This window comes from Bos mutus, chromosome 3 (assembly GCF_027580195.1).
Source record: "Bos mutus isolate GX-2022 chromosome 3, NWIPB_WYAK_1.1, whole genome shotgun sequence".
Lineage (NCBI taxonomy): Eukaryota > Metazoa > Chordata > Mammalia > Artiodactyla > Bovidae > Bos > Bos mutus.
The window spans coordinates 81125519-81139295 of NC_091619.1; the positions used below are offsets into that span (position 1 = coordinate 81125519).

At 46.8% G+C, this 13777-nt stretch overlaps 1 protein-coding gene across 2 annotated transcripts in view; it reads left to right on the forward strand.

Moving 5' to 3' along the window:
• The window catches only part of KANK4 (KN motif and ankyrin repeat domains 4), a 75438-nt gene that overhangs the window by 30103 nt on the left and 31558 nt on the right, over positions 1-13777 (forward strand). Inside the window, exons 2-3 of one of the 2 annotated variants that reach the window (XM_070367926.1) lie at positions 3549-3762; positions 9670-9757. In XM_070367926.1, the coding sequence (XP_070224027.1) occupies positions 9742-9757 (16 nt within the window). In that variant the 5' untranslated portion in view covers positions 3549-3762; positions 9670-9741. The remainder of the gene's footprint in view (positions 1-3548; positions 3763-9669; positions 9758-13777) is intronic. The other variant, XM_005891235.2, reaches the window with a different exon arrangement.

A 13777-nucleotide genomic window follows, 5' to 3' on the forward strand; every position in this document is an offset into this window, starting at 1 on the left:
AGTGTCCCCTTATCACACTTCTCAACACTGAGGACCTCTCTTTAACAAAAAAAACTTGTTTTTCTAACTTGTGAGAGAGTCTGTATCAAACTGTGGTTGAAAGCAAAACGGTACCTGGATTCGAATCTTGGCGCTGATGGTCTCAGTATCTGGGCAACTGCTCTCAGCCTCAGCTTTGTCCTCAGATAATGGAAATAACCAGTACTACTGTATAGGGTCATTGTGGGAATTAAATTGGCTGGTTTCGAAATGGACCTAGAGTGCCCGGCACAGTGTAGGGTAGATAAATAGTATGCCCTTCTGATGTTTCTCTGGCATCTTTTTGATGATTAATTCATGTGGTTAAACATTTTTCTAATAGTAAACACCGGTATTTCTTCTTTCCTGAATTGGTTGCTTGTGCCCCTTCCTAACGGAGAAGGCAATGGCACCCCACTCCAGTACTCTTGCCTGGAAAATCCCATGGACAGAGGAGCCTGGTAGGCTGCAGTCCATGGGGTCGCTAAGAGTCGGACACGACTTTCCCTTTCACTTTTCACTTTCATGCATTGGGGAAGGAAATGGCAACCCACTCCAGTGTTCTTGCCTGGAGAATCCCAGGGACGGGGGAGCCTGGTGGGCTGCCGTCTATGGGGTCACACAGAGTCGGACACGACTGAAGCGACTTAGCAGCAGCAGCAGCCCCTTCCTTATTTGTCTACTGGTGTCTCAGTTTTACAGTGTGTTTAAGTCAGAGACTAAGAGCATTCTGGAAGGATCTCTGTGAGGGGAGGGATGCGGAGTAGAGGTCTTTTCCCTGGGACCCTGATGCCTTTCTTTTTTTCCAAGGAACATTGTTTACTGCAGCCTCCTCACTCCCTGCAACAGGCCCTGTTTCCTCCCTGAGAAATTTTCATCTGCCTTAAAGGGTCAGTCATTTGAATAGCTCATTCCCACTGGACTGCTACACCCACCGATCTCCCACGAGTGACTTCTTCCTGCGTCCAGTGAAATTGTGTTCCATCAGAATGGCTGTAACCAGTCTGCTCTGAAGCTGTTTCAGCAGTACGTGTCCCTAAGCAGTGTGCTACTTCCCAGCCCTGTGTAATCGCACAGACTGCCAAATACCTGACCTCTCTGGGCAAAGTGCAAAAGCCTAAGGAACCGCTTAGATAAAAGGCACATTCTTCAGATAGTTCCACCTCTTTTCCCTCTTGCCTGGTGCCATCTTGTCTGACTTAGATGCCTACCTTTTCTTCATCATGGAGCAAAAGGGACCTGGGCCAAAGAATTTGGAGGTTTCTAAGTTGCAAAAGGAGTCAAACCTCCCCCCAGACAAATGATCCCTGATGGAAAAGTTTTCTTGGATAAGTGTGTCTGGGTAGCTTGGTGGTAACATGAAATTGGCTACTAGTCTTAAGATATGTGTCTGAGTGAGGTGTAGGGGTGGAGACATGCCAGTGTCCCAACATGGTAAGGGCCAGAGGCTGTGGAGAGGAAGCTCAGATTTCCTCTCCAAGGTCGTTGGCTTTTCCCATGAAGATCTTCCCTAAATGCGAGATCACCTTCTGCCTTGAGAGCACTAGCATTGAAGCTTACATCCTGGAGCCCTGTGTCTCCTGAATTCACCCGCATGCCCAGTTCAGGCTGTGTGATTTAGAGGAAAGAGTATTAGAGTGGAAGACAGAATATTTGAGTTTGCATCCAGGCTTTGCCTTTTCTTACCTTTGTAACCATGGGAACCAACTTTGTTTTCTCATCTGGAAGATGGGGATAAGATTCCTGTTTCTGCTCATCTTTACGCTTGACCATGGAGTAAACTGTGTGTACTGGGTAAGGGCAAAAGACAGAAAAGACAGAAGAATCTCCTCTCCTCTTAGAGATATAGGCAGTCAGCACCGTGCCTAAACCAGTACCTTGTGTGGAGTGCAGAGAACTGAAAGTGCTACCTGTCTTCAGAAAGAGATCTGAAGGAGGAAGGGCGACTTGGTTCGAGGTATACGTGTGTGCGTGTATGTATTTTCCTGTGACTCTGCTGTCCTGATACCTGAGCCAAGCTGATCTGTGGCACTGCTGCTGTTGTGTCGCTTCAGTCGTGTCCGACTCTGTGCGACCCCACAGACTGCAGCCCACCAGGCTCCCCTGTCCATGGGATTTTCCAGGCAAGAGTACTGGAGTGGGGTGCCATTGCCTTCTCCATGGCACTGCTAGGGGCTATTATTTCCTTCCCTTATTCTGCTGAGTTTTTTTTTTTTTTTCAGTCTGATGAGAGGCCTGGCACCTGTTGGAAAGGAGAGGTGCTTTCTTGGTACCTAAGGGAGTATCTGAAGAGGTCACCTGAGTTTATAGCCATTGGTATCGTGGATAAGTTCAGTTTGACAACCTTTATGGAATGTCGAGCTCATGATGCTGGTCTGGGAGACAGACGCAGAGGCAGCAATTAGAATTCAGGTGATAACTGCGGCAGTCGAGGGCTGACAGGAGCAGTGGAAACAGGAAGGCTGGCTACAGCACTCGGCGGGGTGGGGGGATGCTGAACAGAGCTTGAGGGGACAGATGGGAACTGGCCAGTGTTCCCAGAAGAATGTTAGTTGCTTCAAGAAAGACTCAGTTCTGCGAGCAAGCCTCTCACCATTTTGTCTTGAATAAGGAAGAGTTTATCTTGGGAGAGAAAATGGGAGGGCTTACCTCTGTCACATAGAAAAATCAGAGAGGCAGAGTAGGTGGCTAGAAAGTCATAGGACCTGGTGAATGGAGAGCTCTTTTTAACTCAGCTTCCTGGTGAAATGTCTTATGCTTCTAGCATTTCTCTAGCTAATTCTGAGGGGATGGTTGATGGTCATTTAAAAGCTATCAGAGAGACAGTTTGCACCTCTGTATATTTTTTCGTATAACCGCAAAGTGTATTTCTGATTTAAATTTTGATGGTTTGGTCTGCATGCTAGTTAAATACTTTTAACAGTTGAAACAAGTGAATGTTGGCGTTTCCTAGCCTTGTGCATCACATCATCCCATGCCCTTCAGTAAGTTTGTTAACCTCTGCCTTGAGCAAGATGCTCTAGAGTCTGCCAAGGAAAGTAAGAGTATGATCCAGTGTAGTAGGAAAAACACAGAATTCTATCCCAGGAATCTTCATTTTAATCCAGATTCGCTCATGGGTGAGCCAAGGGAAGTCACTGTCTCTCACTTTCTTCACCTGTCCAGTGGGGACGCTCAGCCCTGCCCGGCTGCCTTAAGCTGGAGGTGAAGTGCTTCCCAGTGTCCCGGGCTGGATGCAGTCAGCACTTCAGGGTGACACTCAGCTCTGGCATCAGTTTCAGTGTGGGTTAAACAGGAATCTGCCCTGGCCTCTGAGAACACATCTTGACAGGCAGTGTCTGCAAAGGTCAGAGCTGCTTCGACATGTCTTCCTGACAGGGCTTCATTTCCAAGGACAGCCTCCTTTGACTAGAGCCACGGAAGGTCAAGGGGATAAGGTCCTCTAATCCTTTTGCTGAGACTGTATATCGGGAGCCCAGATGCTTTCCTGGCCCATTTGGAAGGCACCCACCCCCCTGTATCTCCTTCAGGTCTGGTGGTGGTGCTAGATTTGCAGAGCGTCTGTGCCTGCACCTCACACCTGCCTCTGCTCCAGAGAGCTGCGGCTGCAGTGGGCTGGCTGGGACACCCTGAGACCTTGCTCTTGCACAGCTGCCTTCTCCCCGGCTCCTGTACCCGCCCCTCTGAAGTCACTGGTCCGCGCTACAGTTGGAAGCCCTGCCTGGAGCTGGATCCTTACAGAAGGTACTTCCTTGCCTTTCTCTTTCTGCCAGAATTGGGTGCGTATCAGTGCTGGGGCATCAGATTCGTAGAGCAGTGGGAAGCGGGGGCTGCCTGTCTGGCCCCAGGCACTCACTGGTCATTGTTTCTTCCAGCTCTGCCCCATAGACTTCCAGTCGCTGATTGATGGAGGCAGTGAGCAGTCTGGGGATTGCTCACAGAAGCCTTGCTCCGCTGTGGGATCCAGGAGGTGGGTGGGCGGGGGAGGAAGTTTCTAAGACAGAGACTGGAAGAAAGAGATGCATCAGTGGAGGGTTTCAGCTCTTTAGGATGCTGTGTTCTCATTAGGAACAATTTTATTAATGAGCTGCTCAGCTGCAGGGAGGGAGGAGGAAAAGCATAATTAATTATGACCCCTGTCCCAGTTGAGCGCCTAGCTCTGGGAGAGTCCAGGGAGAAAGGTGTGTACCATTTCAGCATCTTCAGATGCATCCCTCTAAACTGCTAGCAGCTCTGAGAACAAACTTTCTAATCGAATGATCTGTGCTGTTTTCCTCTTTCTGCAAGATCTAGTATCAGCTTATTGAGCATCAAATTCCTTTCTGATCCTCAGCTTATTGAGCATCAAATTCCTTTCTGACCCCAGTCCCCTCTTCCTGAGAGCCAAAATGAAGTCAGTGTTTGCTTTTCCAGCAAGGTCACAGATCACCTGACCAAATCTTTAACAGCTAGGGAGCCAGTGCTGTCGTGCTGAACTCAGGAGCAATCAGCTCCGGTCCAGCAGCAGAGCCCCCGGGAAGAAGTGACTTCTCTGGCTCCAGGCTGGGGCAGGGGAAGGATGCCAAGGGAAGGTACTGTGGTCACTGCTTCCCTCCTTACAGTTCTCTCTTCTTCATGAAGCTCCAGATTCAGCTGCTGCAATGCAGGCAAAAATGACAGACACATGCAGAAAAATGTGGGAACGGAGTTAATGAGATTGTGTTAATGAGATTGTGTTAATGTGTTATTTATTGAGCGTGAATTATCTCTTTGTTTCCTGGGGTCGGTGGGGAGCGAGCCCGCTGGAGAACTCGTTTGGTGGAAGCTTTTCCAGGAGTGTGTCTCACTCCCCAGGTGCCTGTGCTTCAGCCCTCTTAAGCAGCTCTGTCAGATGCCTCCGGATTCTTAGCACAGGGGACATTTCCACTTGGAGGAGTGGGGCCCTGTAGTGGGGAAGCGGGAAGCTCTCATCATTTGGGGAGATCGGAACCAGGTATAAGTAATATTTTTTCCTCTTTTGGAAAGAGCGTTTTTGCCTCTGCAAGAGGTCGTGCAGGGATTGACAGATCGCTGTTGGTGCACTACCTTGCTAAATATTTGACTTTGTTAGGTTGAATTCTCCAGGAATTCTCATGGCAATAAGGCTGTGCTTTGAGCCAAGTTTTCTTTTTAAGGAAATCCAAGGTGCTATTTATTTTGGCATGCAGCCTGTTCTGGGATGAAATATGGCATTTTTATTATTGCAGAATAAAGAGGCGTTTGAAAGGAACACAAGTACAGAGCTAGGTTTCAGTTTCAGGGCTAAATAGAGGAAGGTTTCTTTGTATTTGGATTTGAGGTTAAAAATGGTATCATTAAAAAGAATCAGTGTGGAGGGAGAGAGTGTGGGGATATACTGCTGGCGCTGGGCTGACCCAAGGAAATCCATGCTCCTGGGCATGGGCTGTGCTGGAACCGTTTCTAACGTGGCCTGGTAGTTACATATGGGCCATCACTGCTGTCTGCCAATGACTGCCTCTGGTCAATTTTGAACTGAAAGCCTCAGTCCTCATCTCTTCACTGCACATTGGCTTTGAGAGGCAGGGTGGACTGCCCCTAATTAACTGGATAAATTTGGATTGGCAGCATAGCTTTTTTGTGTCTTTGTTCCTTATCTGCAACTTGGAGATGATCTGCCACATGTTAGGATGGAGGTGGATGGGGTTGGGGGAGTGTCTACAGAAAATAAATTGTGTAGGAGTTCTGAACTTCACAAGCTTAATAGGGGAGAAAAACTGGAAAAAGATACAGTTGTACATACTCAAAACATCTAGAATATGATGAGCTCGTGAGAGAGGTTGGGAGCTAACTGGGCATACTTGATCCTGGGATAGGCCATAAACAAATGAAAGTTACATAACACGACTAGGTGTTACAAGGTTCAAACACTGGGCAGACAGTTTAACAGAAGATGTAATAAACTGCTTCTATGTCAAAATATTAAATGCTCCAGGAGGTTGCAAAATTCCATTTTAAAGGGGAATTCTGTCCAACAAAGCTATTTTTCATATTCTGTTGTATTGCAAACAAAGTAGCGTGTGTTGATAGAGCATTTAGTCTTTGATTCCACTCCCCTGCTGCTGCTGCTAAGTCACCTCAGTCGTGTCCGACTCTGTGTGACCCCATAGACGGCAGCCCACCAGGCTGCCCGGTCCCTGGGATTCTCCAGGCAAGAACACTGGAGTGGGTTGCCATTTCCTTCTCCAATGCATGAAAGTGAAAAGTGAAAGTGAAGTCACTCAGTTGTGTCCAACTCTTAGCGACCCCATGGACTGCGGCCTACCAGGCTCCTCCGTCCATGGGATTTTCCAGGCAAGAGTACTGGAGTGGGGTGCCATTGCCTTCTCCTAACCACATCAAACATCCACTCACTGGAAGAAAACTCCCTTAGCTAAATTCTGAGATGTTCACAGTGAGGACCCTGGGCCAAAGTGGAGAAGGCTGGGGTGGGTAGGGATGGAAGTGGCATGATACAGACACGACAGTGCTCCCTTTTCTTTAGAGCTTTAGAATGAAAGCTTGCTTGACCCTGTTCTTCAGAGAGTTGGGGTATCAGCTCCATTTAATTTCTCTTGCCTTGGAATGATTAATTTTAGCAAAATTCAAGTCTAACAGAACAATTAGAGGTCTCTATAGAGTTCTTTTTTTAATGAAATTTGACCCCAAGTGTGTTGCAAAGTTATCTGAAGCTCTATGACCTGGTATATGAAGGACTGAATTGTAACTCTAACCAAGGGCAGTGGGTGTGACTGAACTCCTTGAGGTGACAGTGAGTTTCTGCAGCCGGAGGTTCACCTGCACCCTCTTGCTTAGGAGGAGCTTTGTTACTTGGTGTCCAGCCTCAGAGAAGCAGATTGCACTTGGCCAGAAGCACTTACAAAGGGAGCCGTCCTCCTTATGCATGCCCAGAAGATGCATCATCTGCACTGGAGGGAGAAGCAAAGAAGCAGAGTCAGGAACGTTTTCCCTCACAAAAGAGATCTAGGGCTCAGTCTTCAGGCTTGCTTATATTAGTGGACAAATGTTTACAAATCACTTTCGTTCCCAGCACAGGCTTGGAGTCGACTTGACTTAAGAGCAAATCCTACACCAACTCTGGCTTGTTATGTAACTTGGGGCAGGCCTTTAAACTCTCTCAGCCTCAGTCTCCCATCCAAGTACTAACCAGGACCGACCCCGCTTAGCTTCTGAGATCAGATGAGATCGGGCGCATTCAGGGTGGTATGGCTGTAGATAGCCTCAGTCTCCTTGTCTGGAAAATGGGTGACAATAATAACCCTCTTGGGGTTATGGTGAGGCTTGCATGAGGTCATTCGAGTATGCCAAGGGCTCCAAGCTCTGCCTGTTACTCAGTAATGTTATGAGGTGGGAGGAAGAGGGATACAGAGGGAGAGAAGAGGCTGTGATGATGAAGAGGCCATGTATAGGGTTTTGTCCTCACCCTTCTCCTTCACACTTTTCACCTTGGAGCCGCTGGGCCTCTCCTGCCCGCCCCCCCCACCCCCCACTGCATCTGGGAGTCCCCGTCATTGGCTATGGACTGCAGAGCCGGAGCACTGAGATAGGCAGCAGTGTCCTCTGCCCGGAACCTTCTCTTTCTTTTTTCATTTGAATTATAATTGACATCTAACACTGTGTAGTTGTATAATTGACATCTAGCACGGTGTCCGGCATAATGATTTGATTATTGTATATGTCGTGAAATATACAGTAAGTTTAGTTAACATCATTATGTCACCTAGTTATTTTTATTTTTTTTGTGGTAAGAACTTTTAAGATCTACTCTCTTAGCAACTTTCAAAAAATATAATACAGTGTTGTTGACTATAGTCACTATGCTATACATTACATGCCCAGGTCCTATTTATCTTAGAACTGGAAGTTTGTATCTTTGGAGCTCCTTCACCAATTTTGCCTACCCCTCAGCCACCCAACCCCTGCCTCTGACAACCACCAATCTATTCTTTGTGTCTATACATTTTTTTTTAAATGAAGTTTCATGTGTAAGTGATACCATACAGTATTTGTCCTCAGGTGTACCTAAAGGCATTATGGTCAGTGGACTAAGTCAAAGACAAATACAGTACATGTTTGTGTTATCACAAATGGTGAGATTTCCTTCTATTTATGGCTACATAATATTCCACTCCGTGTGTATATACCTGTACACACACACACACACACAGACACCACATCTTCTGTACTCCTTCAGCTGTTAATGGACACATAGGTTGTTTCAGAACTTCCTCTTTCTAGCAAGGGTGACCCTCCCTCACCCCTGCTTAGGACCTTCCATGACTTCCCATTGTCTGCCTCCTTAGTGGCCACTCTTAGCCTCCAGGACCATCTGCATTTATCTTTCTTCTCCCTAATTTCTCTACTCCAGCTCCACGCTGCCCCCTGATTCAAGTACTTGTTGCCACAAGGTAAGTGACTCAGTTTCTGTGATCCTTCTGTAAGGAATGTCTCTGCCTATAGAAACCCTGCCTGCCCTTCCAGGCTCCATCACTCTGCAGTGGCAGAGGCCCTCTGGCTTCTGAGTGGACTGTGGTTATGGGAGACCAAGACAGGAGTGGGTGATAGCTTTGGAGACAGTAGCCTTGCTTACAGAAAGAGTGTACACCAAACTTTCCGTCAGGCAGACTTCAGACTTCCTTTAATTTGGCAGGCCTCATATTTCCCAGCCCTCTTCTCCAGTTTGCTTGTTTGTTTCCCATTTTTTATCCCGGGTTGCTGGGGGCTTCCTGTCATCCTTCTCTCACTTCAATTCCCCCCAGCCTTTCCCTCATCCCTGGTACGTTTTTCTGATCCAGAGGTTGTGGTCAAGCACATCAGGATTCCTAAAACAACCCTGCTTCCACTGCTGAGGTGTCACAGATTATTTATTATTCTGATGTGTGTGGAGTTACAATCATAAAAAGCCAATTTCTTGGGTGATTTATTGTATTGGGGGCAGGAGCCAGGCTGTATACCATTTGAAGAAATAGATCTGGAAAAGGATTGAAACTTTGGGGAGAATTTATGATCAAACCTCAAGAGACTCTAATTCCGAGTCAGGAGAGTATTCTGCTTGCATAGTCACCGATGTCTTCCGGCCACCTAGGTCAAATGAACGCCTCCTTGTTCTGCCCATGGTTAGAAATCACCCTGAACTATCAGCTCCTTGTCGGTCCTTCAAGTTAGTTCATCTTTGTCTTGAGTCTGATTGGGATGTCACAGATCATTTGAAGGTTCTCTGGTTCCAACTTTTCCACAAAATGGTTTAAAATTCATTCTCTGTGATGAAAGTGAGTAGATTTCAGCTCCTGATATTAAGGATAGCTGCTTGTTGGAGCCGCAGGCCCAGTTTCTTCACTAATATGCTGAGAGGTGGTGCACAGAACAGTTTACTTCTAAGCCTCAGCTTCCTCATCTGCCCAGTGAGGGAGTCTAACCAGAGACTTCCTTTGGTGTCAACCACTGCTAACATCCCATGAAGACACACCCAAGATTGGACTCTAGGTATTGTGTAAAGCCCTCCTCCTTGGAGGGCTATGAGCTCATGAGCACCCTGGGAGAAAGGTAAGGAGGGGCCCTCTATACTTATTCTAACTGTAATGAGAATCTCCACTTTTCCTTCCTTCTTCCTTTCAGAACTCTCCAACGAATTTTACAGACTTACCGGATGAAGAGTGCCTGAGACATTGGTGGTCAACAATCCCTAAGATGGAGAAGACAGATGGTAGGCAGGCTTCTTTGTATTCCCTGGTCTACAGTGAGCACTTGGGTTGGAAAGAGATTATTACTATAAATACTGGATAGCTTAGGGGAAACATGGGAGACCTTCCCCATATAGGCGGTGCTGGGAAATCCAAACCATGTATTTCAGGCATGAACAAGAGAAGGTGGTAGGGAATGAAAATGAAGCCTTATGTTTATATTGGACTTGGGTAATTTTTGGAGTGTTTCTCATCCTTTCTTGGCACCAAGAAGGGAGCAGGATGACCTCCCTCATTAACCTCATTTTAGAGACAAGGCATGATATGGTAAAATGAGCCAACATTCCTACCTGAGTGATCCTCCAAGGCATTTCACTTCTCTGAGCCTCACTTCCTTCATGTATCAGTTAGCTTTAATGCATAACAAACCACTCAAAAAAAAAATATCGACTTAAAGGTATTTATTATTTCTCAAAAGATTCTTTGGGTTGGCCGAGCCTTTGTTCTGAGCTGGGCCAATGTGACTGATCGCTGTTGGACTTATTTATGTGTCTATGGTCTTCTGGGTGACTTGACCTGACGGTTTAGAATGGCCACACTCATATGTCTGGTGGTTGACCCCACATCAGCTGGGGCACTGGCGATGATTTGGCCGTGTCTCTTTTGTTGTCCAGCAGGCTGGCTGAGGTATGTTCACCTGTTGACAGAAGGGTTTTCAAGCACAGTAAGAATAGACAAACTCCTGTGTGCAAGCAACTTTCAAGTCTCTGCATATGTCACATTTGCTGTTGACCCACTGGCCAAAGCAAGTCACAAAGCCAAGCTAGGATCAGTGTGGGAGGGAAGTACACAAGGGTGGGTTATAATTGTGGCTATTTTTATTAATAGTCTGCTACACCTTATCTATGCTTCTGCTGCTGCTGCTAAGTCGCTTCAGTCGTGTCCGACTCTGTGCAACCCCATAGGCGGCAGCCCACCAGGCTTCCCCGTCCCTGGGATTCTCCAGGCAAGAACACTGGAGTGGGTTGCCATTTCTTTCTCCAATGCATGAAAGTGAAAAGTGAAAGTGAAGTCGCTCAGTCGTGTCCGACTCCCAGCGACCCCATGGACTGCAGACCACCAGGCTCCTCCATCCATTCAATTTTCCAGGCAAGAGTACTGGAGTGGGGTGCCATTGCCTTCTCCGACACCTCGTCTATAAGCAGATACTAATACCTACTTCACAGGGATGGTGAAGGACTGAATGAGATAATGCATGTAAGGTTGCTGAGTAATCACTACCTAGCCCAACAAATGTCTCAAGGAATGATCCTCCTTTCCCCTCTCTAGGAAATATGCCAAACGTCATGGACTAGACCCCGATCCCCTGACTTCTAATGAAATGTTTTTTTCCAAATCACTGAATGACAGGAAACAGGAGAGCCTAGATGGCCCTTCACTGGTGCAGGGCTTAAATTCTGGACAGCAGCTCCAGCTCCGCTCTATCCTCCTTTCCAAACGCAGTTACCATCTATTTCAAAAGTCTGCCTCTCTCCCCAGAGAGCTGCCTTTTCAGTGCATCCCTGGAAGTGGTCCCACAGAACACCAGCTAATTCCCTTAATGCCCCGGGGGCCTGTCATTTCTGCTTGCCTCATTTGTCCCTGCTCAGCATCCTCAGCACAGCTGCTTGCCACGTGATCACCCACAACCAGCTAAGAAAGGGACCCCTCCCTTCAGGCCCACACATCTCACAAAATAAAGGCAGAAGAAGGAAAAGAGTTTCCGCTGTCTTGGCCTTTTGAGGAGGCTCATTTAATTCCTCTTCTTTCCGGTTGTAGTTTTGGCTATTTTCTCTCTCCTTTCTGTTTTTCCTATTTCCTCCAGAAACTGAGTATAGGCTTTTGGACTTTCCCCATCATTTTAAATGCCTTCACTTACCTGTCCTGCACTTCACTTTGTCCCTCAGGGCAATGACTGCGGCACCTCCCTCCTTGCCTGGTCTACTTCTAATCTCTTTTCTCGAGTCTGTGTGTAACTCTTAGGCTCATGACTGCATCTGCAGGTTCCTTTTCAAGGTCTGGTGATGTGGGTGCTTTCAGACCAAGACTCTCTAGGGAATCCTAGATGGCTCTGAGCCTCATATCTGTTGCCATTTAGTTGCTCAGTGGTGTCCGACTCTTTTTCGACCCCATGGACTGTAGCCCGCCTGCTCCTCTGTCCATGGAATTCTCCAGGTGAGAATACTGGAGCCTCATATATCCTACTTTTTCCTTCTCCCCTGACTTATTTCCCCAGTTTCTTCAGAGTTGTTTTCTTGGACTCTCACTCCCTCTTGAAGCTGTCATCCTAACACCGAGTTAAATATTCCAAGAGAGCGCTCAGTCTCAGTGAAAACCCACTGCCCCATTTGGAACCAGCTCATCCTTGTTTTTTGGCCCCTTTGTTGAGTACCTGTGTCATGTTCTCTGCTCATCAGTGCCTACAATCACAAAAACTCTTTGAGTTAGGTCTCGTTATTGCTGTGTTACAAATGGAGAGATTAAAGTACAGGGAATTTAAGTAATTTGCCCAGAATCACAGAGGTAGGAGATGACAGAGGCAGGATTCAACTCCAGCCAGTTTGGCTATGTGTTGGTGTGTCTGATCTGAAGTTCATTTCGAGAAGACAGCCCTCCTAATTAATTCGTGCCCTGGCCCAATGCCTGGAATTCTGAGCTCCTGCATACCTATCACCAGGTAGAATTAAAAGGGGCAGAACTTAATGTGAACACAGATCTCGCAGTATATAAGATCAAGATCCTTCATTCAAGGTCCAACATTCCTCTTGCAGTGGGAGAAAGAGAAGGAACACAGAGTGGTAGGTGGCAGGACAACAGTACAGTGTACTTGTGTGTGTGTGTGTGTGTGTGTGTGTGTGAAAGAGAGAGAGAGACTGAGAGAGAAATATACCCCTACCTTGGGAAGCACCTATTAAAGCCATCATTGGGGTAACTACTCAGTCTTACAGATTTCTTTGGTTCACCTCAATCTCGCTTGTGGAATACTTCCCCTTTCAATCTGCTGTCTCTCATTTGATGCCTTTTTTGTATTTGTGCTCTGGCCCTGCTCCCAGCGGCTGATGGGCAAATCACTGCATTTCCACCGAATTGAGGCAATAAGCAGATAAATAATGCAGTCTCTCCTTTGTAGTGTTCTTTGCCTTCTGGGTCATAAATCTGCTCCCTATTTAACTTTAGACAAATACCTCGTCTCTGATTTGGCTTGTTCCTGAAGTCCAGAAGGCTGCTAAGTTGACCAGTAGGCTTAAGAGTATAGCAGAGTGCAGCTGGGAAACTAACAGAGAGCAATTGCTGTTATTTATTGAGACTACCAGTGTGCCTCTTTGAGGAAAAGCAGGTTGGTTTAAAAAAAATTAAGTGGGTGAATGGGAACTTAGTTGGAATTTTTTGGATGCTGGAGGAGTATTTACTCCTTTCCTGCCTGGAGTCCAGGTATTTGCACAGAAACTCTGGAACCCAACTTGGACCCATCCCTGTAGGTCAGCACCAATGCCTTGCTCTGTTCCCTGTTGTGACTTAATCGCCCACAGGCCTTGAGATTTTACTTAGCATTGAGGCTGGTAGGGTCGACTGTGTCAGTGTTCAAGGGTTCAGACTTCGTGTGTCTACTTGACTTCTTTAGTTCTTTGGAGATACTTGTACTTCCATAAACACAGTGACAAGCATGTGACACTGGCCAGAAGGATAGATCACACTGGCAAGAGCTCAGCCCAAATATGTCATCACCTTTAAGGAAACAGCAGTCCTATGTGCCCCAGGTAATGCCATCACGTGCACCTCTTCTTGAACCTGCCCCTTCTCTCCATTCCCTTAGCTTGTTTCACTTGGATCATGTCAGCAGTCTCCCAACTGATCCTTGGGTTTCTGGTCTGTCCATCTTCTAATCCTCTGTGAGAATGATCATTGTGAAGTCACATTTTATCAAGTCACTTCCTTGTGTAAAACTCTTTGATGGCTCTCACTGCCTAAAGAGTAAAGTCAAAGCTTGGTGACGAGCATACAAG